Source organism: Cebidichthys violaceus, unplaced genomic scaffold (assembly GCF_023349555.1).
Source record: "Cebidichthys violaceus isolate CVI_PGR_0920_01 unplaced genomic scaffold, fCebVio1.0.p SCAF_17, whole genome shotgun sequence".
Classification (NCBI taxonomy): Eukaryota; Metazoa; Chordata; class Actinopteri; order Perciformes; family Stichaeidae; genus Cebidichthys; species Cebidichthys violaceus.
Genome location: NW_027176340.1, coordinates 5309035 through 5332585, shown reverse-complemented (window position 1 = coordinate 5332585; position 23551 = coordinate 5309035). Strand labels below are relative to the sequence as shown.

The 23551-nt window shown below is 39.9% G+C and overlaps 1 protein-coding gene across 1 annotated transcript in view; it reads left to right on the top strand.

Moving 5' to 3' along the window:
- syn2b (synapsin IIb) overlaps positions 1-23551 on the top strand; it is a 67912-nt gene that overhangs the window by 18069 nt on the left and 26292 nt on the right. The window contains exons 2-3 of the mRNA XM_068712301.1: positions 18163-18220; positions 20100-20191. Of these exons, the coding sequence (XP_068568402.1) occupies positions 18163-18220; positions 20100-20191 (150 nt within the window). The remainder of the gene's footprint in view (positions 1-18162; positions 18221-20099; positions 20192-23551) is intronic.

Genomic DNA, 23551 nt, shown 5'->3' with positions numbered 1-23551 from the left:
ATGAATCTACGAGACCATGAAATACACCGGTTGCGCAAAACAAAGTGGCAACCACTTGGTTTCAATGGAAGAGGAAAGAAGGAATGCAACATTTAGTTGTTGAATGACATCAATAGCGCCTCTAATATCCTGATTACTCAAAGCTCAAATACATTTAATAGAGTGTGACTGGTTCAGTAATGAGAGAACAGCACATCTCTAATGTGAAGCTACAGTGTGGTCACTGAGTCTGCTACTCACTGCCTGTGGCCTGCTACAAAAGACTCAACATTTATCATCCTAGATCATACTTTTCCTACATTGTGAATTTTCTAAGCCTGCAGCGGAGCATGGAGCTTTTCGAGAATATTAGATTAGTACAGCAAACTGTTCTCATAGTGCTCATACGGCAATATTGCCGTCCCTACTCTTACTACCAGTACTGCACCGAGGTTCCTCGTATTTGTATGGCTATTGTGTAAAAAGATTGGACGTTTTTTTGTTTGTTCTCATACAAAAAGAGGATAAAACATACAAGACCATATAAAGAAAAGTTGAAACATTGTGTATTTTATTTCCTTTAGGGGCTAAAGTTTCCTGAGAGATTCAGTAAAGGACACGGTTTCATTTAATTCAGTAGGGTATTAGATCAGAAGTCATTAAAATGGTAAAATATGTAAACTTGGTCTTGCTCGCAGTTCCACTATCACAAGTCTTTTGAGTCTTCGGGACGACGGCACCCTTCAGAGAGCCACCACTGTGACAGCTGGACTAGATTTGAGTCATTTTTTGACGCATCATCCTCATCTTTTTAGAATGAATTTTAACGTCCTGTTAATCACGTTCAATCAAGGCCTTGCATGGTCTGGTGCCGGAGTATATAACTGATCCTCTGACTCCTTATTGTCTAACGAAGCCCCACAGATTCATCAGGTCAGCCAAATTAAATTTGAACTGTTCCAGAGTCCAGGTTGAAAAAAAAACTGTGGATAATCAAGCATTTGCTTTAGCGGTTCCTGGGCTCTGAGCAGCAGGTCAGCTGACACTGTTTCAGCTGTTATGTTTCATCTAGGTGCCCTGTGGAGTTCTCTTGTAACAAAAGTTATGATTACATTCAGTGTTACTCGCCACAATTCATCCAATGTCTGTGTGTCCTGGAGCTCTAGCAAATGTGTTGAATGCATTTCCTTCTTCGTAAAAACATCACAAAAAAGCCGATTTTTAAAGTCATTGTTTACACCCATGTTTACTAGCTTGCAGCGTCGTAGTCTGACCTAATGGTTGCATTAAAGATGTGTTGTTTTTTTCATAAAAATGTACATAAATGATTCATTTATGAAGATAATAAATCAATGAATGAGATCTACCCACCGAAATGCAATCCGGTACCAATGCTACTATAATCCTTAGATGATGATGTTTGAGGTTCAGTTTGAAGAAAAAAAAAGAACTTCTTGAATGAGTTTTTTGAATCCAATAAATACATTTCTCATGAGATTTTGACAGTACTTTCCACCATACTGGAGCTGTATTGCTTTCTTTGCTGTAGTTTGGTAGTTTGGGACTCTTGTGTGACACGAGGACCTCTGCTGTCATCGCCTCTCACACGCTGCTATGTAACTTACTGTTAAGTATGATGTATGTGCACTCTGTGTTCCCATGTGCCGATCCTAGAGCCCCCAAAATCTCTTGAATCACACACTATCAGCCCTGAACTGAAGTTTTTTTTTCAGCTCTCTTTGTAATAATTCAACATAAACACATTTTTTAGAGTCGGGGACACAAACAACATCTCATTGACATTCTGTTCAGTCAGTGTGATACTCCTTTTGAACTCTTTCTCTCCACACACACACACACACACACACACACACACACACACACACACACATTCACACCCACACAACAGCAATTGCCGGGTGATACACAAGATGCTATTACTACGTTGCAGTGAATAAGGAAGCAGAGGTCTTGCTATAGCCACGATGTGACAAGCCTTTATGCAGAACAATGAAAGAAGGAAAACACATTAAGGGGCTCTGTGTGTTCGGGCATGCACTGTGTGTGTGTGTGTGTGTGTGTGTGTGTGTGCGTGTGTGTGTGTGTGTGTGTGTGTGTGTGTGTGTGCGTTTGTGCAGAGCTGAATGACCCCAGTGAGTCTTTTGCTTTGGTTCTTTGTCTTAAATTGTGATAAACAACAGACTGTGTGTTCTCACTAACGGTCTATTTTATTTAGCAGAGTGATCCCCCAGTGTCCTTGCACAAAGGATCGGGAGGACCGTGGGTTGTTTTTTGATGTTTCCATATGGCAAGAGTTCCTGCAGGAAGACTCCAAGACACATCAAGACTGAAATTATTTAGTTTTGTGTCAGCATGAAAAACAATCTTTTTTTAAGTGAAATTGACACATTTTGTAGTTAGTTGGATTTCCCCCGTTAGTCTTCGTTATTAGTGTGAACTAACAAGCCTTAAGCATGCCTTAAAGCAATAATTTGACCTTTTTGGGAATACCGTCATTCGCCTTCCTGCATAGAGTTTGATGAGCGGATCAAAAACATTCAGCAGCAGCTGGTTAGCCTAGCTTAGCATAAAGAAACAGAAACAGGGGGAAACAGCTAGCCTGGCTCTGTCTGAAGGCAACACAATCCACCTCCAAGCACCTCTAAACTAACCAACTGGTACGATATATCTTATTTGTTTAATTCCTACAGAAAACGATGTGTGAGATTAAAAAAAGTCTGCACTTGTTGGTTACCTGGTAAAAACAGGGACAAGATGCTGAAGTAACTGAGGTTACTTGCTTAAGGCTGGTGAACGATTGTAGTCTCAAACAAACCAACTTTAACTGCTGTTAGTAGACGTGATGCAAACCGCAGCCTCTGCTGTCAAAGTCAGAGATTTCATATATTTGCATGACCACAAGAAGTCAGCTGTCAGGTGTTTTTTTCGTGGTTAGGACTGTCTATTTGCACGGAGAGGGTACAAACTGCCACTTTCTTCTCTGATGCACTTCTTTTCACCTGTAGTTATATCATGAATGGAGGTTTACGCCCTCAGACCACTCTGCACAACTGGGTCTATTGAATGCAACTGGCAGAGTTACTCCTTCTTCCCACCCACAGACACTGCCAGTTGCATTCAATAGACCCAGATTAATCCATCCGTCTGTGTGGTGCAGAGTATTGTACACACACACACACACACACACACACACACACACACACACACACACACACACGCGCACACACACACACACAAACACACACACAAACCGGCACATGTATCGTGACTGAAAGTGTTCACTGTGCTCTGCTGCTGCAGGTTAGCTTGTTGAATATGAACATACGCCTCCTTATAATGTCCAATGTATGTGCCTCCATTGTTTGTATGTGTGTGCTTATGTGTGTGTGTGTGTGTGTGTGTGTGTGTGTGTGTGTGTGTGTGTGTGAGCATAATATTTGTAATTATCTTGCAGTGATTAATGGTAACTTGCAGCTCAAGTTTAATCTCTATTAACCCCAACACAAGCCACTTCCACCTCTCTCCGGTTCAACAGACTAAACTGATAAATCCATTAGTAGATGTCGGAGAGCTCTTCCAAGCTCTTCATCCCTTCCTCTCACTGTTAACACCTTCTCTTGTCATCTTTGTCTCTCTCTCTCTCTCTCTCTCTCTCTCTCTCTCTCTCTCTCTCTCTCATATAGAGAGTTTGAAACTCAAATAACCAGTGAAGGGAGCTTGGTTAGATATGGATCCGACGTTATACAGTAGGAATAGTTGTAGATGCCCTGGAGTGCTGTTTTAAAAATGTCATTTCTAATAGCAGCTGTTACACACAGATAACCTGCAATGCATTCATCAGACTTCTCTTAACCTTCATGAAGGTAGGATGTACTGCAGGACTCATATTAGACGGCAATAGTTTTAGCTATAAGTGTACGAGATATACTGCCAACAGAGTGTATACGCTGTTATTTTCAGACTCATTCGAGATCTCACTGGGGAACTGTTTAAAATCGGTTTGTTGCTTCAGACATTTGCAGTCATAGATAAGATCTGATTCTGAACTAAATTAATATCCCAGAGATCTGTATTTTTTTTGGGTGGGATTTAGGAATGGATTAGGGACATTCAATAATAATAACTGATTTAGATGAAAGAGCACTGCTCCACTTCCATTCATGTGCATTAAAAAATGCATTACATGTCTGAACTGGATCAGGAGGTGTTCTCTGCAGAAGGGAGACGCATTAACACGTGGATTACAGATTCTTTTTTTATATTTTTTTCCTATCGTTTTAGGCAGGATTATCGTGCCATCATGAGTTGGATGATGTATCTGTAGCCTCAAGGATTAATCCCCTCAGTACATTTTATCCTGGCACTGACAGGACCGACTGCTTAGCCATGCAAATTGCTATTGGGAGACAGTTGCCACATTAAGTAAGCACAGACAGTACCTGAGCTCCATCCAGCAGATGTATACTGTAGACAAAACTGTGCGCAGAGATCACAGTGCAACACAGCGCTAACAGTAGCCAAGGGTGTATTTGGTTTTAGCTCGTATTCTCAAGGTGCTAAAGTAACAGCTTCTTTTTTTAGGTACCGCTCTGATGATAATATGGCTCATTTAAATAGCAGAGCTCTTATATCACTTTCATATAAGCTACACATTGCTAATGTAAACCTCTATGGAGCCAAGTGGGACCAACACTTATGAATGTCCCAACAGCACTGCAGCCACATTCACTGTTATTATGCATACCAATGTGTCAGTGTTTAATTGAAACATGGATAAAGTGACCTACAGTATATAACATAATCATTTTAAGGGGTTTATTGATATATAAAGGAGCTTTATTTAACATTTAATAGCAATAATATAGCAGTAAACAACAATTTGCTATGTGAAGATACAGAGAATGAAGTCGCTCTCCAGTCGTCTGTGTTTTTTTCCGAGCTTCTCCTTGCTTTGATGACATAGCTGGCTGGCCTGCCGGCGTGCTTTTAGTGCATGTTAGTGCATGTTAGTGCATGTGAGCGTGCCCCACTGGTTCGCTCACAGCCACTGATCAGCACTGCTCTAGAGCTGATAATGCCATCTCAACAGACAGAGCATAAGACCCACCCTCCGGTTTACCCTCAGCTAAACACTGTTAGCTCCCTCAGCACTTTTGCACTTGTTTGCACTTGTTTGCACTGTTAGCACTGTATGCACTGTTACTGTATGTAACAAAAAAGCAAAAAGGTTGGGAACCTCTGACTTAGCGGTACCTCGTGCTCCAGTGTTGCATTAAATTGTTTTTAAAGATATCTTAACTACAGTAAATAATAACATTGCCTGTCTCTGGACAAAAAGACAGTTGCCCAACAGCATGCTCCATATTGTTGTTCTGGTCAAGCTGTACAAAAATTCCAAATGTATATATTCCATAATTTCAAATCAAACATTAGGTATGATGACTGTGTGACTCAGGAGAGTCACAGGTTAGCAGGATGTGGACTGATTCACGAACTAAAAAAGTTTGAGAAAAAGTTATTGTGGTTATTTAGCCTCCAGCTGATTCATGTCAAAGGACTTCCTGCTTTGTCAATACTCACTATGCTTATATTACATAGACACTTTTTAATTAAACTTCAGAATTCATTTTTGCATAAATTGTCATGCTAATGTATGCCTACTTTAAAAGCTTGTGTCCTACATGACATCCATATTAAAAGCCCATCCCTCTTCTGTGGCTGAATAAGCAGTTGACAATTAGCAGGATAGCTTAAGGCCGGGCTTACTGCCAATGTCCAGGAACGACATAGGATTGATGGTGTTCTGTGCAACGGAGAAGTAAATTACGCTTTCATCACTATATTTTATCGGTATATCAATATATTTTACTTTGCAGTATCATTTTGGACTCAGCAGCAAAGGATGGTTTTTGTTGTGTTTGTTTTGGCAGTAGTGATTCCGTCTGATAGAGTGTCAGAGGTGAAAACAGGAGAACAGGGGAGATAACACGGGTATTAACTTCAAGTTGCACCATCAGAGACACAGTGGGCACCATTTCTGTGCAGGTTAAAAGCTGGCGGTTCAAATGAATGAACAATAACTTCTCATTTTGGCAGTTTTGTCTGGTTTTGGTGTTTTTTGCACTGTAGCTGCAAACAAACTCACTTGTGCCAGGTTAGGTGTCGTGATTCAGCTGGATATGTGTTTACGTAGATCCATTGATGCAGTGCAGTTTTGGTGCCCATTTTAAAATCCATCAAATCCACCTATTTGAAAGCACATTAGGCAAATTACATGGAAAGGTTGGTGGAAATGCACTTACTGGCCACCGGTAAATCTGTTTCATCGCGTATGTTTAAATGCATGTGAATCTTCGTGTTTAATGTGATTTGAGCAGTGGACTGATTCAGTGTGCACACATCTAATTTATAAAAGCGACACCGTCTGTTATCGGACGCATATTTGGAGCGCTGTACATTTTGTGCTTTGGGACTTTCCTCTTTCTTGACACGAACAGTTTTCTTTGAGGCAAAGCCAACTGAACTCCCCACACGGCCCATTAGGAAAATGTCTGCTGCTTCTAATGATCCGGCATTGTCGGTGCCTGTCTCTGCTCCTCTTGCTGATGGTGTACTCCTCCTATGAACAATGTGAAGTATTCATCTCGCTCCAGCCACTTCTTCAGATTGCACCATACTGTGCCAACAACACTCTGGTGACCACGATCAGCAAAATGGAAACAAATATAATGCATGCCCATTTCCACAAAAATAGAAATATGTTCCTTATTCTACTGAGCCACTGTCATTTGGTGTCCACCAGTTCCTGAGGGAAACGTGTGTCTCTTTAACTTTAATTACAACTCTGACAATCAACTACAAATTATAGTAAAACATTACAGTCACACAGCAAAATCATCTCTGACACACATTGTTGCTATTTCGTGTGCCTTTTAGTGTCTGAGTGCATGTGTACTTGTCAGATTATTGCAAAAAGCACTTTCTGTAATGCTTCAAATGGAGTAATGGCTACCTCTGTAAATGCATCATTTGCTGCTTGTCTCTTCTGTGTGTTTGCCTTTTCATTCAGCTGGACATTGTAACCTGAAACTTTGGTGAATCTTCCTCTTAGGCAAAGTGCCAACAGGTGGATTATCAGTTCCCGTTTCCTCTCTCTCTGTCTCTATCTCATCTCTAAAATTAAACACAATGCTCCCAGCGTTGTCACGACAAATGGACGGTGTGTGTGTGTGTGTGTGTGTGTGTGTGTGTGTGTGTGTGTGTGTGTGTGGGCGCGCACACATTAACCACACATCACGCACGTTCTAAGCAAACGCAGAACAATAAGTGAGGTGATGATGACTTTTCAAGCGGTTAGATTGTGTCAATTAGGTAGTGATGAGTGTGTGCGAAGTTGTTTGTGGGTGTATAATGTAGTCATTTGTATGTGTTAATATGGACGTGACATGAAGAAGGTGGGAGGAAGCTTCACCTCACGAGGCAGTTGTTGTGTAAATCTGTCATGACAGCTTTTCATGAGGCTGAAATTAGATGCAGCTCAGAACGTGGAGAAGTTGTTTGGATTAACTACTGGGTAGATTCATTGAGCAGATACTTCTGTCAGAAATACAACAGAGGAGCAACAGGTGCAACTTTTCACAGTGCAGCCAATCAAACTCATGTCGTTATAATAAAGAAGTTTCCCAAAGTCTGGTTTCAGGTCGCCCACGGCTTGGATTTGCTGTGACTGCTTCACGGTTTGTGGTAGCAATAACTTAATCCAGCTCTGACACAGCGGTGGAAGAGTGAGCAGAAAACAGTGAGGCTGACATCAATATGATGAAATTACAAACAGCACAATGGACTACATGTGTGCACCTTCCCCTAAAGGTTCCCCCGTGCATAGGAGGCTGTTTTAACCTCCGCCGCCATTCATGAAAACTTCATTGAATGGCTAAATGCAGATCATAAATTGAAAAAAATGTGGGTATTGATTGAATATAAATAAGGATTAGGGATTATAACTTTGATTGGTCAGTTAATTCAACTTTCTAATTTACGCCTAATGTTATTTCTGCCCTGAAAGAATGTCCTGATGAATCTGGAATGAAGAACCCTTTTCTTTAAGATTTATTTTCTCCTGAAATATGACGGCCAACTGTCTGTCTCTCTGTGCAGAGCGAGCTGCCTCAGTGCTCCCGCTACACCGCCTGAGCGCCCCCAGAGAGGGCCTGTTTAATATTATCATCAGGCTGAGAATGAAACCTGAACAGAGACATTGAACCTGAACTTGTTGCCAAGTGACAAAACTCGAGTGTTGCTTCACTGACACCATTTTGTGGCTGATTTCATTTAAACCTCACTCAACCTTGAACCAGTCCTTTTGACTGTTAAAGTAGTTTGTGGAAAAACAAAAAAAGCAATAGCTAGATGGACATCTGGATAAAGTGCACATCTCATTTGTGCCAAGCCTGGACAGGGTTGTCTGCAATAATTAATCTTCTCTCCATCTTGCTGCAGACGGACAATCCGTCTTTACCCACCAACAAGCCAGGTTTCATTTCACTGAGAGATAAATCAGACTTTCAGGACTTGTCATCTTATCGCAAATAAGACCAGGCAGTCACCGATTTTATGCTTGGCTATAAAACTCTTATAACTTACACATCTCCCTGCTACAGTAGGATCAAATTGCCCACCTCGCACAGTTTTTGAGGAATATAATAGAAGGTTAGGGTGACCCCCGTTCGGTTCGGGATAAATACAAAAAAACGTTCTAGTCTCCTCAGCTCTGTATCCATCTCAGCCTTTCAGTCGATGAATAAAACATTGAGAGGAGTGGAAATCTCCTGAGAACACTCTTAATCTTAAAACCCACAGTGACTGCAGGGCGTGTATCCTGGCAGTGCATATATCTTACTTTTACAAAGAAACAGATTTGGGTTCAGCCTGTGAAATGTTTCACCTGTTGAAGTCAAGCTTTCTGAAGTTGAGCATATCCTGCTGTGCGTGAACATTTCTGTCAGATCCTTTTGTGTTATTGTTTCTCTGATGTTAAAAACAAGCATCGGGCACACCTCACCAGAGCCTCTGGCGTAACTCATAGTAACTTTGGAAATGACACAAATAATAAGCATGTTTTCTTGCAATAGAGACATTTGTATTACAAATATCTCATTACACTGTCAAATGTCAAACAAAGAAGTAAAACCCATTGTAAACTACTTAAAAAAAAAGAGCTACGTTACGAGTTATATTCGAGTCATATTGGTATAAATCCGACAACTTTCACATTCATGGTTTCCAGATGATGAATCCTTTGATGATCCCTTGATTTTTCCTCTAGCGCCTCCATGAGGTTACTGTTTTGAGTGAAATATCTCACCTCCAATTATTGGATGGATTGCCACACACACATTCATGTTCCCCTCAGGATGAATTGTAATAACTTTTTTCATCGGCTGTCATCAGGACAACATTTTCATCCGTCCGACACTTTGGTTTCTGACCAAATTCATGCCAAACTAATTACATTCATCAGCCTCAGTCGACTTTGTATTTACTGCTAATTAGCAAATGCTAGCATGCTAACACACTAAACTAAGATGGTGAACATGGTAGACATTATACCTGCATACCATTAGCATGTTAGCATGCCAATGTTAGCATTTAGCTCAAAGCACCCTCTTAGTCTTTTTCAGGCAAAACAAAACAAAAAACACACATTGATCTCTTAGAAATAATAATGAACATTTATTAACAATTGACATTTTAGACTTTTATGGAGCTTAAATATCCACCAGAAATTCGGTGTCCAGTATTTCTGACTTGATTAGAGATGAGGACAGATGCTGGCCTACACAGAAATACAGCTGACATCATCAGGCCGCAGTCACAGAGGCTTTTCTGACACAGCCAACAATTTGCAGTAATGAGGATGTTGGTTTTCTTCTGCCTGGAGAACCTTATTATGAATCAATCATGCCCATTATTTGCCTGTAATTATTTGGCTTTGTCACTCTCGCTAATTAGTGAACTGAAAAGCAAATACCATTGCATTCAGTCTGAATGAAAACAAGACTGGCTAATTGGCCGTACTGGCCACGCACTGTTGGGAGCGGCGATGACAGAATATTGACATTGGGGCTTCAAAGCAGTGTATAGATAATAGTCATGTTAAATCCATTCCTGAGAAATCTTTGCTGTCTTGTGTGTACATTCTGGCTTCTTATAAACACATCAATTAATAATTCCTAATTACCATCCCTACTCTCAGTGGAGTGCTCAGTTTGTCCATTTCTGTACTCTCGTGTTCACTTGCATATTAATATTAATGACTGAAAGCCACAATGGACTGACACTGCTGATCAATTCCTGCAATCCCTCCTCAGCTAGCCTCCCAAATGTTGTGAACAAAATACAAACTGATCTCAAATTCAGAACATCCATTGGCGGTTTTTACGCCTGAAATGTCTTTAGTGGAAGTGAAATTAAAGATTGTTTCTGTGCCAGCTGACTAGTTTTACCAGTTTGAAATTCAATGACATGAGTATTGCTCAATCTGTGTGAGCAGCATTGTTTTGACAAGGTAAAACTGTATAGTGGGAAGTACAACCTGTAACAATGCATCGCATTTAATAAACCGATATATTCAATATGTGCAGCCTTAATCTGAAAATAAGTTTAATGAGGTAAAAAATACAGTATTTTAGTATAAAGTAGCATAAGATGGAAATGCTAGCGGAAAGGTACTTCATTTCCTTCCAACACTGAAAAGGCAAACATGTTGCCCATTATTGTAAATGCAGTTGTAGCTCTAACAATAATAATAAAAAAAAGAGATAAAAACAACATTTTACCTGCAGATTGACATTAATCAAAATGTCCTGTAAATGGATGTGTAGAAGAATGCAGAAGGTGACTGTCGAAGAAGCTACAGGAGACGCTGATTGGTTGTGAGGGTGGGCAAGAAACAAGAGACGGTACAAGAGAGAGGCGAAGAAAGCTGCAGCATGAAGTAAAACAAAAGCTCTCAAATTACACGGACAAGATAAAATAGACTCCTGCCTGCTTTCCAAGGACAAGACGCACAATACCAACGCTGTTATAATCACTCGCACAGACAAAAACAACCCACTCTCACAGTTCAGTCACACGTTTCTGTGTATCTGCAGGCCAGACTCAGTAGAAACAATCGGCCCTGCTGTTGGTTTCAAGATGTTTTATAGAGGAGCCTTTCTCAGTGATGCTGATGTGCTGTCAGTGGAGGCTCTAACGCACACACACAGACCCACACACACACACACACACACACACACACAGACTGCTAAGTGTGCATGTGTGTCTACATCAGAGCACAGCCTGCCCTGTAGGTCATCCTTTATCACAGTAATGTAATAACCTCACACAAACAAACCCCAGACACACACACACACACACACACACACACACACACACACACACACACAAAAACACACACACACAAAAACACACACACTTGCATCTCTAAGACTCATTTGTTAAATGATGCAGGAAAACTGGGGGAAATTGTACTACCGGAACATTTCTGTCATATATATTTTTGTCTAGTAATGTTCAAGTGTAAAAGCAAGATATTTCTGCTGTTAATCATCTGCAGTTATATTTGATCCTGTTAGACATGATTCATTTTTCAAGACGGCAGAAAATGTGTTTAAAAAAAAAAACGTCTCCAAAAAAAGACTCCATATTTTTTAGCACGTCCCAATGAGGCACTCTTTATGAAGCATTTTTTAAGTTGTATAAATGATTGATATATAATTTTTTTGTTTTAAATAATTATATATATATATATGTATAGATAGACAGACCCTTGCTTTGTCCTTTTAGCTAGCTTGTACCGATCACCCTTCCTCTTAATAGGATAAGTGGTTACAGATAATGGATGGATGGATATTACTTCTCACAAGCTATTGTAATGACAATACTTGCAGCGGTGGAAGAAGTATTTAGATACTAAAAGTAGTCAAAGTAGAAATATCATAATCTAACAATACTACAAATAAAAGTCCTGAATTAAAAATTATACTCAAGTAAAAGTACCAAAGTATTACCAGCAAAATGTACTTAAAGTATCCAAAGTAAAAGTACTAATGATGCAGAATGTCTCCTTTCAAATTCTAATTTTATTATTGAATATTTTATTATTCTTTGTTTGTCACCAACGTATATGTGTAAGAGCATTTTAATGTTGTAATGTAAAGATAATTTGAAATGCTTTATAAACTCCTGGGTAGATTAGTAGTATAGTACTATTCTTAATGTACCTCCATCTTGGTCGTATAGATCTATTTTGTAAAATGTTATCAATAGCATCGCAGGATAAATACAGCCAAATACATTTGTCAAAACCAGGCCGCCCAAACATTGTTCTTATTGATGGAAAGTAAAGCCAGTAGTGACTAACTAACAGTTGTTTAAGCTAAAATGTTTATCAAATGTGCTCAGTTAGCTTTGTGATTGTATAGAAGATGACCAACTTGTGACCATTTCTCGCCACAATTTACATTGATGTGACATTCACACACACACACACACACACACACACACACACACACACACACACACACACTTACACACACAGATACAGTCTAAGGAGGAGAAGGGAGGATCGTGGCAGGAGGTGTTACAGCCTCCTGTGCTGCAGCTGAATAATTCAAGTGATTCACCTCAGTTGCAGAATACGTGAACAAACACTGAATTGAAGTTTTGTATGCTGCTCATGTTCCGACAGCGCAGCCAATCAGAGCGCCGGGTCTTCTTGCTGATTTTTTTTTTTTCTTCACACGTAATGTGCACCGAGGCACACTCAATAACTCGACACTGAAGGACAAGTGTCAGACACCAACTCTCTACTTGGAGAGAATTGGTGTCTGTTCGTTGAGAATTCTTTGTTTGTCTGTTTGTGTTATTTTTTTTATTTTTTTTGCAAGTCTGAGCGATTTACTGCGGTTCTCTAAACTACTACTGTGTCATCAGGTAGCGGTCTTGTCTCGACACAGATTCAGAACAATTTTGGGAACATGCATTATGAACAGTAGAGTGATTCTATCTGTCTAGTTGTGTTCCTGTTAACTGGTACAACCTTAACAGTATCTTGACAGTATCTTGTGTTTTCTGAGCCTTTTCGTCTTTTTCGTGCCGATGAATCAGTTGGTCAATAATATGTACAATATTAGTTTACTAAAATCCAGCCCTGTTGAGTATGCAGCATGCTGCTTTCTTACTCTCAGCTTTCCTCGCCTCCCTGTCATCAGTACAGTTTTGAGGTATATTTGTACTTATTAAAGTGTTGCCATTTTATGATTATATTGATACTTTTACTCCATTACATTTCAGAGAGAAATATTGATTTACTACATTTATTTGGAACATTTCTTTGCTAGTTATTCCACAAATTCAGATTATTAATGCAAAATAATATCAACAAATATAATACAAGAAATTATTATAGATTATGCAACACAGCAGTATATATATTTAATAACATTTCCCCAAACCTTTACCAGCTGCACATTGGTGATACTTAATGATACATTAATCAATCAATGACTATAATCTAATAATACACAGTATTCTGAAATGGGACACTCTGCATATTGAGTACTTTTGCTTTTGGTGCTTTAAGTTTTCGTTGATGAATATACTTTTGTACTTTTACTTAAGCAGATGTTAAAGGTATTCCTGAACTGCAGTACTGCCATACTTACTTCTGCCACCACTGCCTAAGGCGTTCAAAAAACAGGGATGCCTTGAAGAATGTACAGCAAGAAGTAGCCTTCTGTCAGAAAGTGTCCACAGAGACTGAGTTGTTGGTCCACAGCCAGCCCTGTCCTCTGCCCCGGTGGTATTCCTCCCACTCTACTCTTATTTTCATGCCCCTACATTGCCGGCTAGCCAAATAATTCCACTCCTGCTGTCTCCCACCACACCAGAGCTGAGAGGACTACTCTCTGTCTTTTTTTTTGCCCTTTCACCCCAATAGTCTAGAGTATTGTTTCACACAATTTGCACTCCACTTGTGGATCAAGTGGTGAGAAGGCCTGGACGTGTACAGCCTTGCCTTGCCAGGGCCGTGTGCCAGAACAGGAGGAGGGTCCATTGTATGTCTCTGCGCGGGTCGTCCGACTGTCCGTCCTTCCGTCCTTCCGTCCTTCCGTCAGGTCCATTCTCATGATTGCGATATCTCAGGAACACTTGCAGGGAATGTCCTTCAAATTTGGCTCAAACGGCTCCCTGGACTCAAGGATGAAGTGTCACTGTGACCTCACAAAACACCATAACTCCATAATTCATAAGCTAGTCATCAATATCACACAAATATCCAACAGGAGAAGATGATGAAATGGTGACATTTTGGATAGGTATGGATGTAAACTGCAACATAACTGGTTGGCGGAGGCATACAACCGATAGGCGGTAGTTCTAGTTTGTATAGGTTTTTGAGAAAGCATTCTGGGTAATGAGAACGTTTTAAACCAATCAGACTCTAACACTGGAGCTCAAATGTGCTCTTGATAATTATAGTGACAGTTTTGTTTTTATCAAGTCAGTTTGAGATCATTTGGGACAATAAAATGATAAAATGTAATAAGACAGAATTAACGTCAACTGTCATGATGTGATATGTATCATGCTTTAATGTGCAGCAGACTCAGTTAGGCCCTGATTATGGTCTCTATTCTTGTCGGCTGTGACTCACCATATGATACAGGACTTCAATCCATGTAAAACACAGCTTTGGGAGGATTTCCTTCATTTGATGACACCTTTTTAGCACTAAAGCATCCATGTGTATTTAAGGAGATTCATGTTCTTGCAGAGTCTTTGGAAACAGAGGAAGCAGTGGAACCAAATGAGCATAAATCATTGCGCAAACATGATGATGTGCTGAGTTAATTTATTTGCAAAAACTTCAAATCAAAAATGTAATATCTTCATAATTATGCAGAAATGGTTATTAGGCAATGACTGCCAGTACCACACAATAAGTCCACACTACATTTATTGTACATTATCTGTTTTATATTAAATTTATTTATTGTATTCTAGCTCCAGAATTTGCAATACTTTTTGTTTCTCTCTCTCTCTCTCTCTCTCTCTCTCTCTCTCTCTCTCTCTCTCTCTCCCTCTCTTTGACGTTTTCCTTTCTGCGTCTCTTTCTTTTTGTCATTACCATGCATTGATTTGAAAGGCTTAATTTTACCGGACTATGTGGCTGTCTCTCAGACTCTCGGACTCCACAGATCAATACTGAAAATGGGATCACATCAAATGACCCGGAGAAAGAAATGGAGTCAGTCAACAGAGCTCAGCTGTTGGATTTAGCTCAGCACAGAGCCTTTGGTTCTGTTGTTTTCAGTGGCAGCTTTGTTATTATTAACTCCTCAAACCTGCAGCTTTTACAGGCAAAACATCGAGGTTTATGGAATCATTATCCCTATTATCCCTAGATAACTACATGAACGTTAGGATTTGTCATCCTCAAAACTTCAACCATCTCCATTCCTTGGATGTGTCTCATGAATTAAAGAGATTTAAAATTTGAATCTACAGTATATGTAATTATTGTCATTATTCTAATAGCAGGCATTTATTTTGAGTGAATTACACAGAAAGCATGTCCCATATTATTTTGTTTCTGTTGCATTATATAACATGCTTTAAGTGTTATACACCGTTATACTATAGAAAAACATGTGGGTGTCTTTCTCTGAGGATGTATCAACTCCTTATTTAAGTAAATGTTTTTGCTTTTTTGCCATAATGAAAGTTCAAAAATGTAATTATAGTCAAGTGTTCACAATATTGAGAGTCTTCCTTATCAGATCATCCTGAATGAAGGAAACATTGCTGACTTGCAGTCCTCGAAGTTCTCAAGTCGTATTATAAGATGCTAGTGGGTGTGAGAAATTGAATACAGGAAACTCCAGGGGTGACCTGTCAGAGAAGATTTATTATAACGTCATAAAGTGAGGCATGCTATGGCCTGAAATAAGATCTATAGGGTTTAAACATTTCTCCGCTACAGTCTGAAATGGATCATATACAGATCAAACAAGATTGTTTAGTCCTGACTAGTTTATAGTTTAATAATAGATTATAGGTTACAGACTGTTGGATTCGGTGTTGTAAATTGTTTTTAGTGTTTTGTATGCAGTAAATTCAATTCAATGTTATGAAGCACTGAGCCCTGCAGGTCAATGCAATGTGCTGGAAATGTATAGTAAAGCTGCAATACACTGTCTTTTTATATTAAGAATGGTATTTAATACATAATTCCTTGCACTTTTACTATGACAAATTTATATGGTGATAACATGTCGCTAGTGTTTACAGCTTGTTATGCTTCCCCCCCGTGGCCAAATAAATGAATAATGAAGTCGTAAAGCATGAATGCATTCTGCAGATGTTTGCTAAATCAAACTTCTGTCACCCCACAAAATTGAAAATAAAGGTTGTCTTTTTTTTGTTTTTTGTGATTTACAACCATAAACGACGTCTCTCAGGCATTCACTCGCTGCTCTGTTGCAAAGAGTCATATTTGCACGTGGTGTGGTTTGCTATGCGGCAGCTGCATTATGCTGCTTAATGGAATTTAATAAGGGAGGCTACATCAGCAGCCTCACGATAATTGTCCATTACTGCGCTCGCCTGACATCCCGTGTTGTTGTGTACTGTTTTTGCATTGTGCACTGCAGATACTGAACACGTGCTGAATGGTGAGCCTCTGTTGAACCATTCAGTGGCAACTAGATTACAGACGTTTAAATATATTCTACTATGACAAACCGCAACGTAGCTTTTCAATTAAAGCTGTGGAGAATAATAACGTTTTTCAGTCAGAGGGATGATGTGTTTTGGTGTGTACTGTTTGTTTTTAATAATAATGATTGGGCTTCATCATTGCAGCAACATTGCAGTGTGTTCCAGCAGCTGCCCGTTCTGGAAATAAAACACACAGACATTGACGGAATTGCACCTTCCAGGGAGACAGAAGAAGGAAATATATCCGTTATTTTAAGGTCACCAATTTTGCTGGCGTGGCTATTGATGGTGGAAGTTGGGGCGTCATACCCTCGGAGTGTTTCTCTCACGGATGGTCCGGTCCTAATGAACCAGACACGAGCCAGATGCCTCCGTGCTGCACTACACACGGCCCTGTGTGGTGATATGGAAGGAATCTCGCATACATTTCTAATTGATGACAGAGACAGGCCCCATGAGGGAACATGGAATTTGATTTAACGTCGTATTATGGAACATAAACTGGTGCATTAAAATGGCATACTGTTTGGAGGGGATGCATGATTGTAATGGAGGATTCAAGGAGGGTTCAGGGACCTGTTGAAGAACACAGTACATTTCACAAACTATTCTACAATGTAGCCGGTACATGAACAAAAACGTAAAGACAAGTAAAGGGGAAAACAGATTCTTGAAGATTCAACGCTGTAAAGTTATCACTATTTTTTCTTCAAACATATCCAGGACTTCAAGAACATATAACCTCTTTCCTGTGCATGCTCTTGGTTATTGCTTTACTGAGCTTCAGTGTATGGGATGGTGATGGACGCATTGCAAACCATCTGCGATCCATTTACAGTGTTGTGTAAAATGCGGTGTCCTGAGCGTTTTGTGTGTTGGCTGGCAGCCTGTGCCTCTCTGCTTGACTCATTCTCCCTGTCGGTCTGTCTTTGTCTTTCTGCTCTCCATCTGCCTGCTTGTGTGATGTGTGTGTGTGTGTGTGTTTGCTTGTAATCCATTTCTACATCACTCTTGAGCAAGTGGCAGCCAAGATATTAATAAGTCAACATCAGACAACGCCGTTATTAGATACATTCATCATTCAAATGGCAAGACGACACTTAATATTGCAGCGGGATTCTAATCTGAATTTAATGTGACCAGCCATTGAGATGACATCAACTGCAGTTTTTTTGGTATGGCCAAAACTGATCAGCAGCAGTTCAAAAAGCTCATTAGAATAAACATTTTTCTATAGCTGAGAAAGTTTGGCCATTAAACGTGCAAAAGGAGGCGTCCATTTTCTCCCTTTCATTTGTTCCACAGGGAGCGTTGTGTCCAGTAGAGGGCAGCATAGAGTCTACAATAGCAAACTAAATGCCTTCTCTTCTCTTCCAGGGCCAAAGTGTTTCGGGGAAAGAAGGTCCTTGGAGACTATGACGTCAAAGTTGAGCAGGTATCGTATTGATTTTATAGACCTATGATGCTGTAGAATCATATATTTAAGGTTGAGGGGGAGCTGAACAGAGATGAAAGTGAACTGACACCATATTTACGTTTGATATGGAAATGCATTCAACTGAGAAGCTGAGACACTGGTGCTCGAATACATTTTTAATTTCACTCCAGAAGAGTGACTAGCATGCGACTGTGCTCTATGGTCTAGTATTAGGAGGTCACAGGTTTAGCAAAGTGTCTCTGCCTGTGGTGGTTGTGTCAATGATTCGAGACTGAAACATCTCAACAACTATTAGACGGATTCACATTCAATTTTGAACATATGTTCATGGTCTCCAGAGGATGAATCTTGTGGACTTCAGTGAACTCCTCACTTGTATCTTTAAATTATTCAGTGAAATATCTCAACATCTGCCAGATAGGTTGGCAGAAAGTTATTACAGACATTCATGGTCCCCAGAGGATGAATCCTGATGACTCCAGTGAATTCCTGACGTTTCTTCTAACTTCAGCATGAGATTTACATTTATTGTTTTGATTGAAATATCTTTTGACTTCTGGATGAATTGTCATAAAATGTGCTACAGATATTATAGGCCTCTAGAGGCTAAAGTTGAGTTAAAACTTTAACTTTCTCCTGACGTATTGTTTCTAGCATCATCATCAGGTCAACATTTGCTTAATATTTTGGTTTATTGACAAATACCAGCATTGTATACTGTATATTTGTATGTTTTACTGATGTGTTGTGCTGTACTTGGAGAAGCTAAAGACAAATGTGTACTGCGGTGGACGATAAAGTCAATCTTTCAATCTCTTTATCTGAATTAATGATGTTCCCATCAGACTCAGGTGTACTTTGTTTCGTACTAGTTAGCAAACGTCAGCATGCTAACAGCTCCTAATATTACCTTCTGAACATCAACATGCTAGCATTGTCGATATGAGCATATTAGCATGCTAATAGCATTTAGCTCAAAGCACATGAGAGCTAAAGAGAGGCTGTAGACTCTTTCTGTAGTCTTGCAATCAACACAAATATTTGCAAAAGATAGAATATCGTCCTGAAATCTGTGTTACAGTGGTTTGCAAATCTGTTTGCACCATAGAAACTGACGAGTCATTTCCAAACATTTTGTTGTCGTCATCCACAGCAAAAAATACTTTTGTGATGTGTGTGTTTATGTGTTTAAAAAAGTATAACCACACTTTTAAAACCACCAGTACTTATGTGAAATTACGCCAGTTGCAGTTGTTACGGTGCATATTTAAGTTGTTATACATAACATATACTAACAGTATGTGACATTTTGGTTTCATATTGGTTAAACCACCCTTAACCATTTTGATTTTGCAATACTTGGTTACTGGAATCTGCGATGAATACTCTCTGGGGTTGCACACCATACAGTTTCACACTTAATAGATGTTGACAGTGAAGTTAGAACCTCAAGCCTGACCACAGAAACAAAAATACACACAAGAGGAGACAGGAGGTGACAGCTATGAGTCACAGAGAAATCCTCACTATGTTTGTAACCACACCAAAAAGCAAGCACACGTGCATTCTTTCGCAAGAATAACTGATGCATACAACAATAAACAGGTGTTTATATCCCAATAGGTATGGAAATAACTGTATTTATGGATTTGATTGGAAATGCCACAACTTTCTTGCACAATGACCTTAATTATTGAGAATGTAATCATCTGATATTCTTCTTCTTGTATATGAGATTCTACAGCTATTTATTTAAAGCACTGGGAACCATTGCAGAATTGACACATATTATTATGCAACATTTACCATTCGTGTGTATTTCATCACTTCAAGACTTAGTGCTAATGAAACTTGTGTCCTCTTTTCATCCTCGTAGGCTGAGTTCTCAGAGGTGAACCTCATCTCACATTCAAATGGAACCTGTAACGTGGACATGCAGGTCATCAGGAGCGGCACCAAAGTGGTCAGGTCAGCACCACATACAGATACACCCTCACTCATCGCTTCTTCTCTGATTACGAGAAGAACAAGCTGTGTTCACTGTGTCAGGTTTAGTCAAATCCATCTTCCCAAACCCCAAATCCTAATTCCAAACCTTCATTTAACTCTAGGGATTATCCTGACTTTGACAATAAGATTAATCCCAAAATATAATATATACAAACATAACTTAAATTGTTCTACTCTTAAGAGCTTAATTCAAAAAGACCTAAACTCCCCAAACACAACCAAGAAATAAAACCTGATCTATGCATCAATTAAAGCAGCAATATATGACGTTCATTTGTTCGGGTCGTTTGAGGTGAGGTTGTATGAGGTTGTATGAGGTACTTATTCATAGTCAGTGTATTATTACATATACTTACGAGAAGCACGCCTCCGGCGTGGAGGAGCAGACAAGAGTGATCGCACTGGAGCAAAGCTATACTGTATGTACACTGCTGTGGACAGGGACGTCAGCAAAACTATATTAAGAATATTTTCGCTGGTTTAATTTGCCATGAAACAGCCATTTCCGACGGGGAAACTGAAGCTGTTGTATCCATCTGTGCTCTCGCCAAAGCCAACAGACTCCCATTGAAGAAAGCAGTAATTTTACCTCGCAGAACACGGGGGTTGCTGGCCTACTGCTGCCTAGATCGGTTAGTTTGTTTGTGTTATTGTGTGTGGAGTCTGGCAGCTTTGGCGAGAGCATAAGCATTAAGTCGGTCTTTGGTTCAGGTGGTGAAAATACGTTATGCTGACCCACTTTCCGGTAAATACTGTTAGCTCTGTCAGCATAATTTGCAATTATTTGTATCGTTAGTGCTGTTAGCACTGTTAGCTATAAGTCGCCAGCTCAGGCGTCGCCATGTTGGGAAGCAATCAAAATGTTCCCAATCTGGTATCTCGCCTCCTTAAAGATGATCCAAATATTTTTTTTGGCAAGATCAGACAGAAGATCCTTGTTTACAGGAAGCTCTGATTAGTCTCTGAAAAGGGCAGAGGAGTATGACCACAGTCTTTACCCACAGACTGGCCCAGTTCAAACATGTGAACGTACCGTAACCCAGACAATCACACAGACCCACTCACACCACACACCACAAACCACACTGACACAGATACCAGTGTCCCTGTCGAAGACTGCCAGTGATTATGCAACGCTGTAACTCCCACTGCTCACCAACCAACAAAACCAACAGGAAATGAAGACAGCAGCCCCAGTCTGATTATCAGCCTCACGCTCACACACAAACAGAGACCATGGCCTGAATAGTGTGGATTCAGGGAAACCTTAAATCATGGCGGTAGACAGAATGATTCACATTCACCTGTCCTGACAGTGTCATGCCCACAGAAGCATTATTCTTTTACAACATTTCAGACCTCCAGAGTTGTATCATGCACGTCTCGCCCAAACCTGGACTGGCTGCGGAGAAAATGTATGTCTTTACAACATAATTGTCCGTCTGTCTTGTTGTCTGCCTGAGTTGATTGCAGGTCAAATCAAAGCAGGGATTTTGCTAACTGCTCTGTCTTTCTGTTGCTAAGTAACCCTCACCCCAAAGAAGATGTAATGTTATCCAGATTTTGAAAATGTCACTACATGATGTTCAGCTTCACTCCTCTCTTTCTCTTCTTTTCTTCTTTTTCTTTCATGGCTTTATATCTATTTTCTTTTAGACTGAGTGCAATTGAATGATCAGACAAATATTGAGTCAAAACGCATTGAAACAACCTATGACCCTACGATTTATGAGAAATAAAATAAAATATAAAATGTTTTTGTTAAAGTTGCAGTTGGAGCAGTCAGCAGATTTGTTGTAAAGGAGAAGATGTTGTGAATCATCACAAAAACAAACAATTTAAAGTAATTTAAAAGATAAGTCTGTTGTTGTTCTATTTTTTCCACCAAAACCAAAATCCAAATGTTTAGGCTATCTCTATCGCACCACCCTATCCTGTCTGTAGCTCTCAGCTCTCAGCCCATTTGTTCCCACAGAAAACATACATCTTTAGAAACAAACAAATATACAGTATAGTGTAATTTTTTTAAAGGCTAAATCATTTCTTAAAACAGCTGAGTGCTGTCGTTTTTTGCAAGCATTACTCATGTTCTTCTCATGCTCGTGAGTATTTCGGCAGCAGGACGGTGTATGTGGGATTACGGTGTAGCACAGAGGAGTTTGTGTTAGCTTTGAGAATGCATCATCATCATCATCAGGCGCAACAATACAATATTTATGACCAAATACCTGCAAAACTGATTGACATCAGCCTCAGTTGTACTTTCTGTTTCGCGCTAATTAGTTCACGTTAGCATGCTAACATTTAAAACTAAGATGGTGAACATAACACCTATTTATCAGCATTTTAGCAGGCTGATGTTAGCATTTAGCTAAAAGCGCTAATGTGTCTAAGTAAAGCCTTACAAAGCCACTAGAAAGGCTGCAATACTCGTCTTGTTTCATATTTCGTTGCATCAAAAATGTAATATGCATATTGAAAAATCCAAGGTGAAAGCTTATTTGAATGTTCGTTGCCCTGCTGGCAACACTGATTCAGGGTATTAATATCGTGAGTGTTGACCATGTTGATCTTTACAGCCTACTGTCAGCAATGAAGCGATTACAGTCAATTGCTGTGTTTTTTTTTTTTTTAGTTTCTTGGAGAGTCTGATTAGTATTCTCGGTGCAGGAAGAGCTGGTGGTGGTCACACTGTGCCAGAGTTTTCTCACTCTGTGTCTGTTCTCTCACTCCTCTCTACATCTCTTTTACTCCGCAATTTTCCTCTCTGTCTCTTTTCTCTCACCCCCCCCCCCCCCCCCCCTCACATTCCCTCTCTCTCTCACACACATTCAGAGACAAAAGAAAAAATAGCAGGAGTCACGCCCTATCATCATCAACCTTCCACTGAGCTGGACTGCACTGAATATTGTTTTTGCCCTTAATCTGCTGGACACTGATTGCGTCTGTGAGCTCTAGAGCTGTTGGTTTCAGTGTTTTGCTATCGAGACCGATAAAGTTTAAAGTAAAACACAAAAAGAAAACAATCCTACACAACAGTAATGGATCATAAATACATCAAACTTGGAACTCATTGTTGTCTGCCATTGAGCAGTTGTTTTCTATTCACTTGTGTAAATTCATCCTCCATTTTCCATCAAGTTTTGAATGCCAGATTCCCTCTGCACTGCAGTGCTCGACACTGTCAGCTCCACCTTTGTCCTGGTGAGTTCTGTAGACAGACACCTCTGTGACGCTCACGTCACCAGCAGATCATTTAACCAGGAGGGCAAAATGTGTGGGAGGTTCACACAACTTCCTCCCCAGCCAGTTCCAACT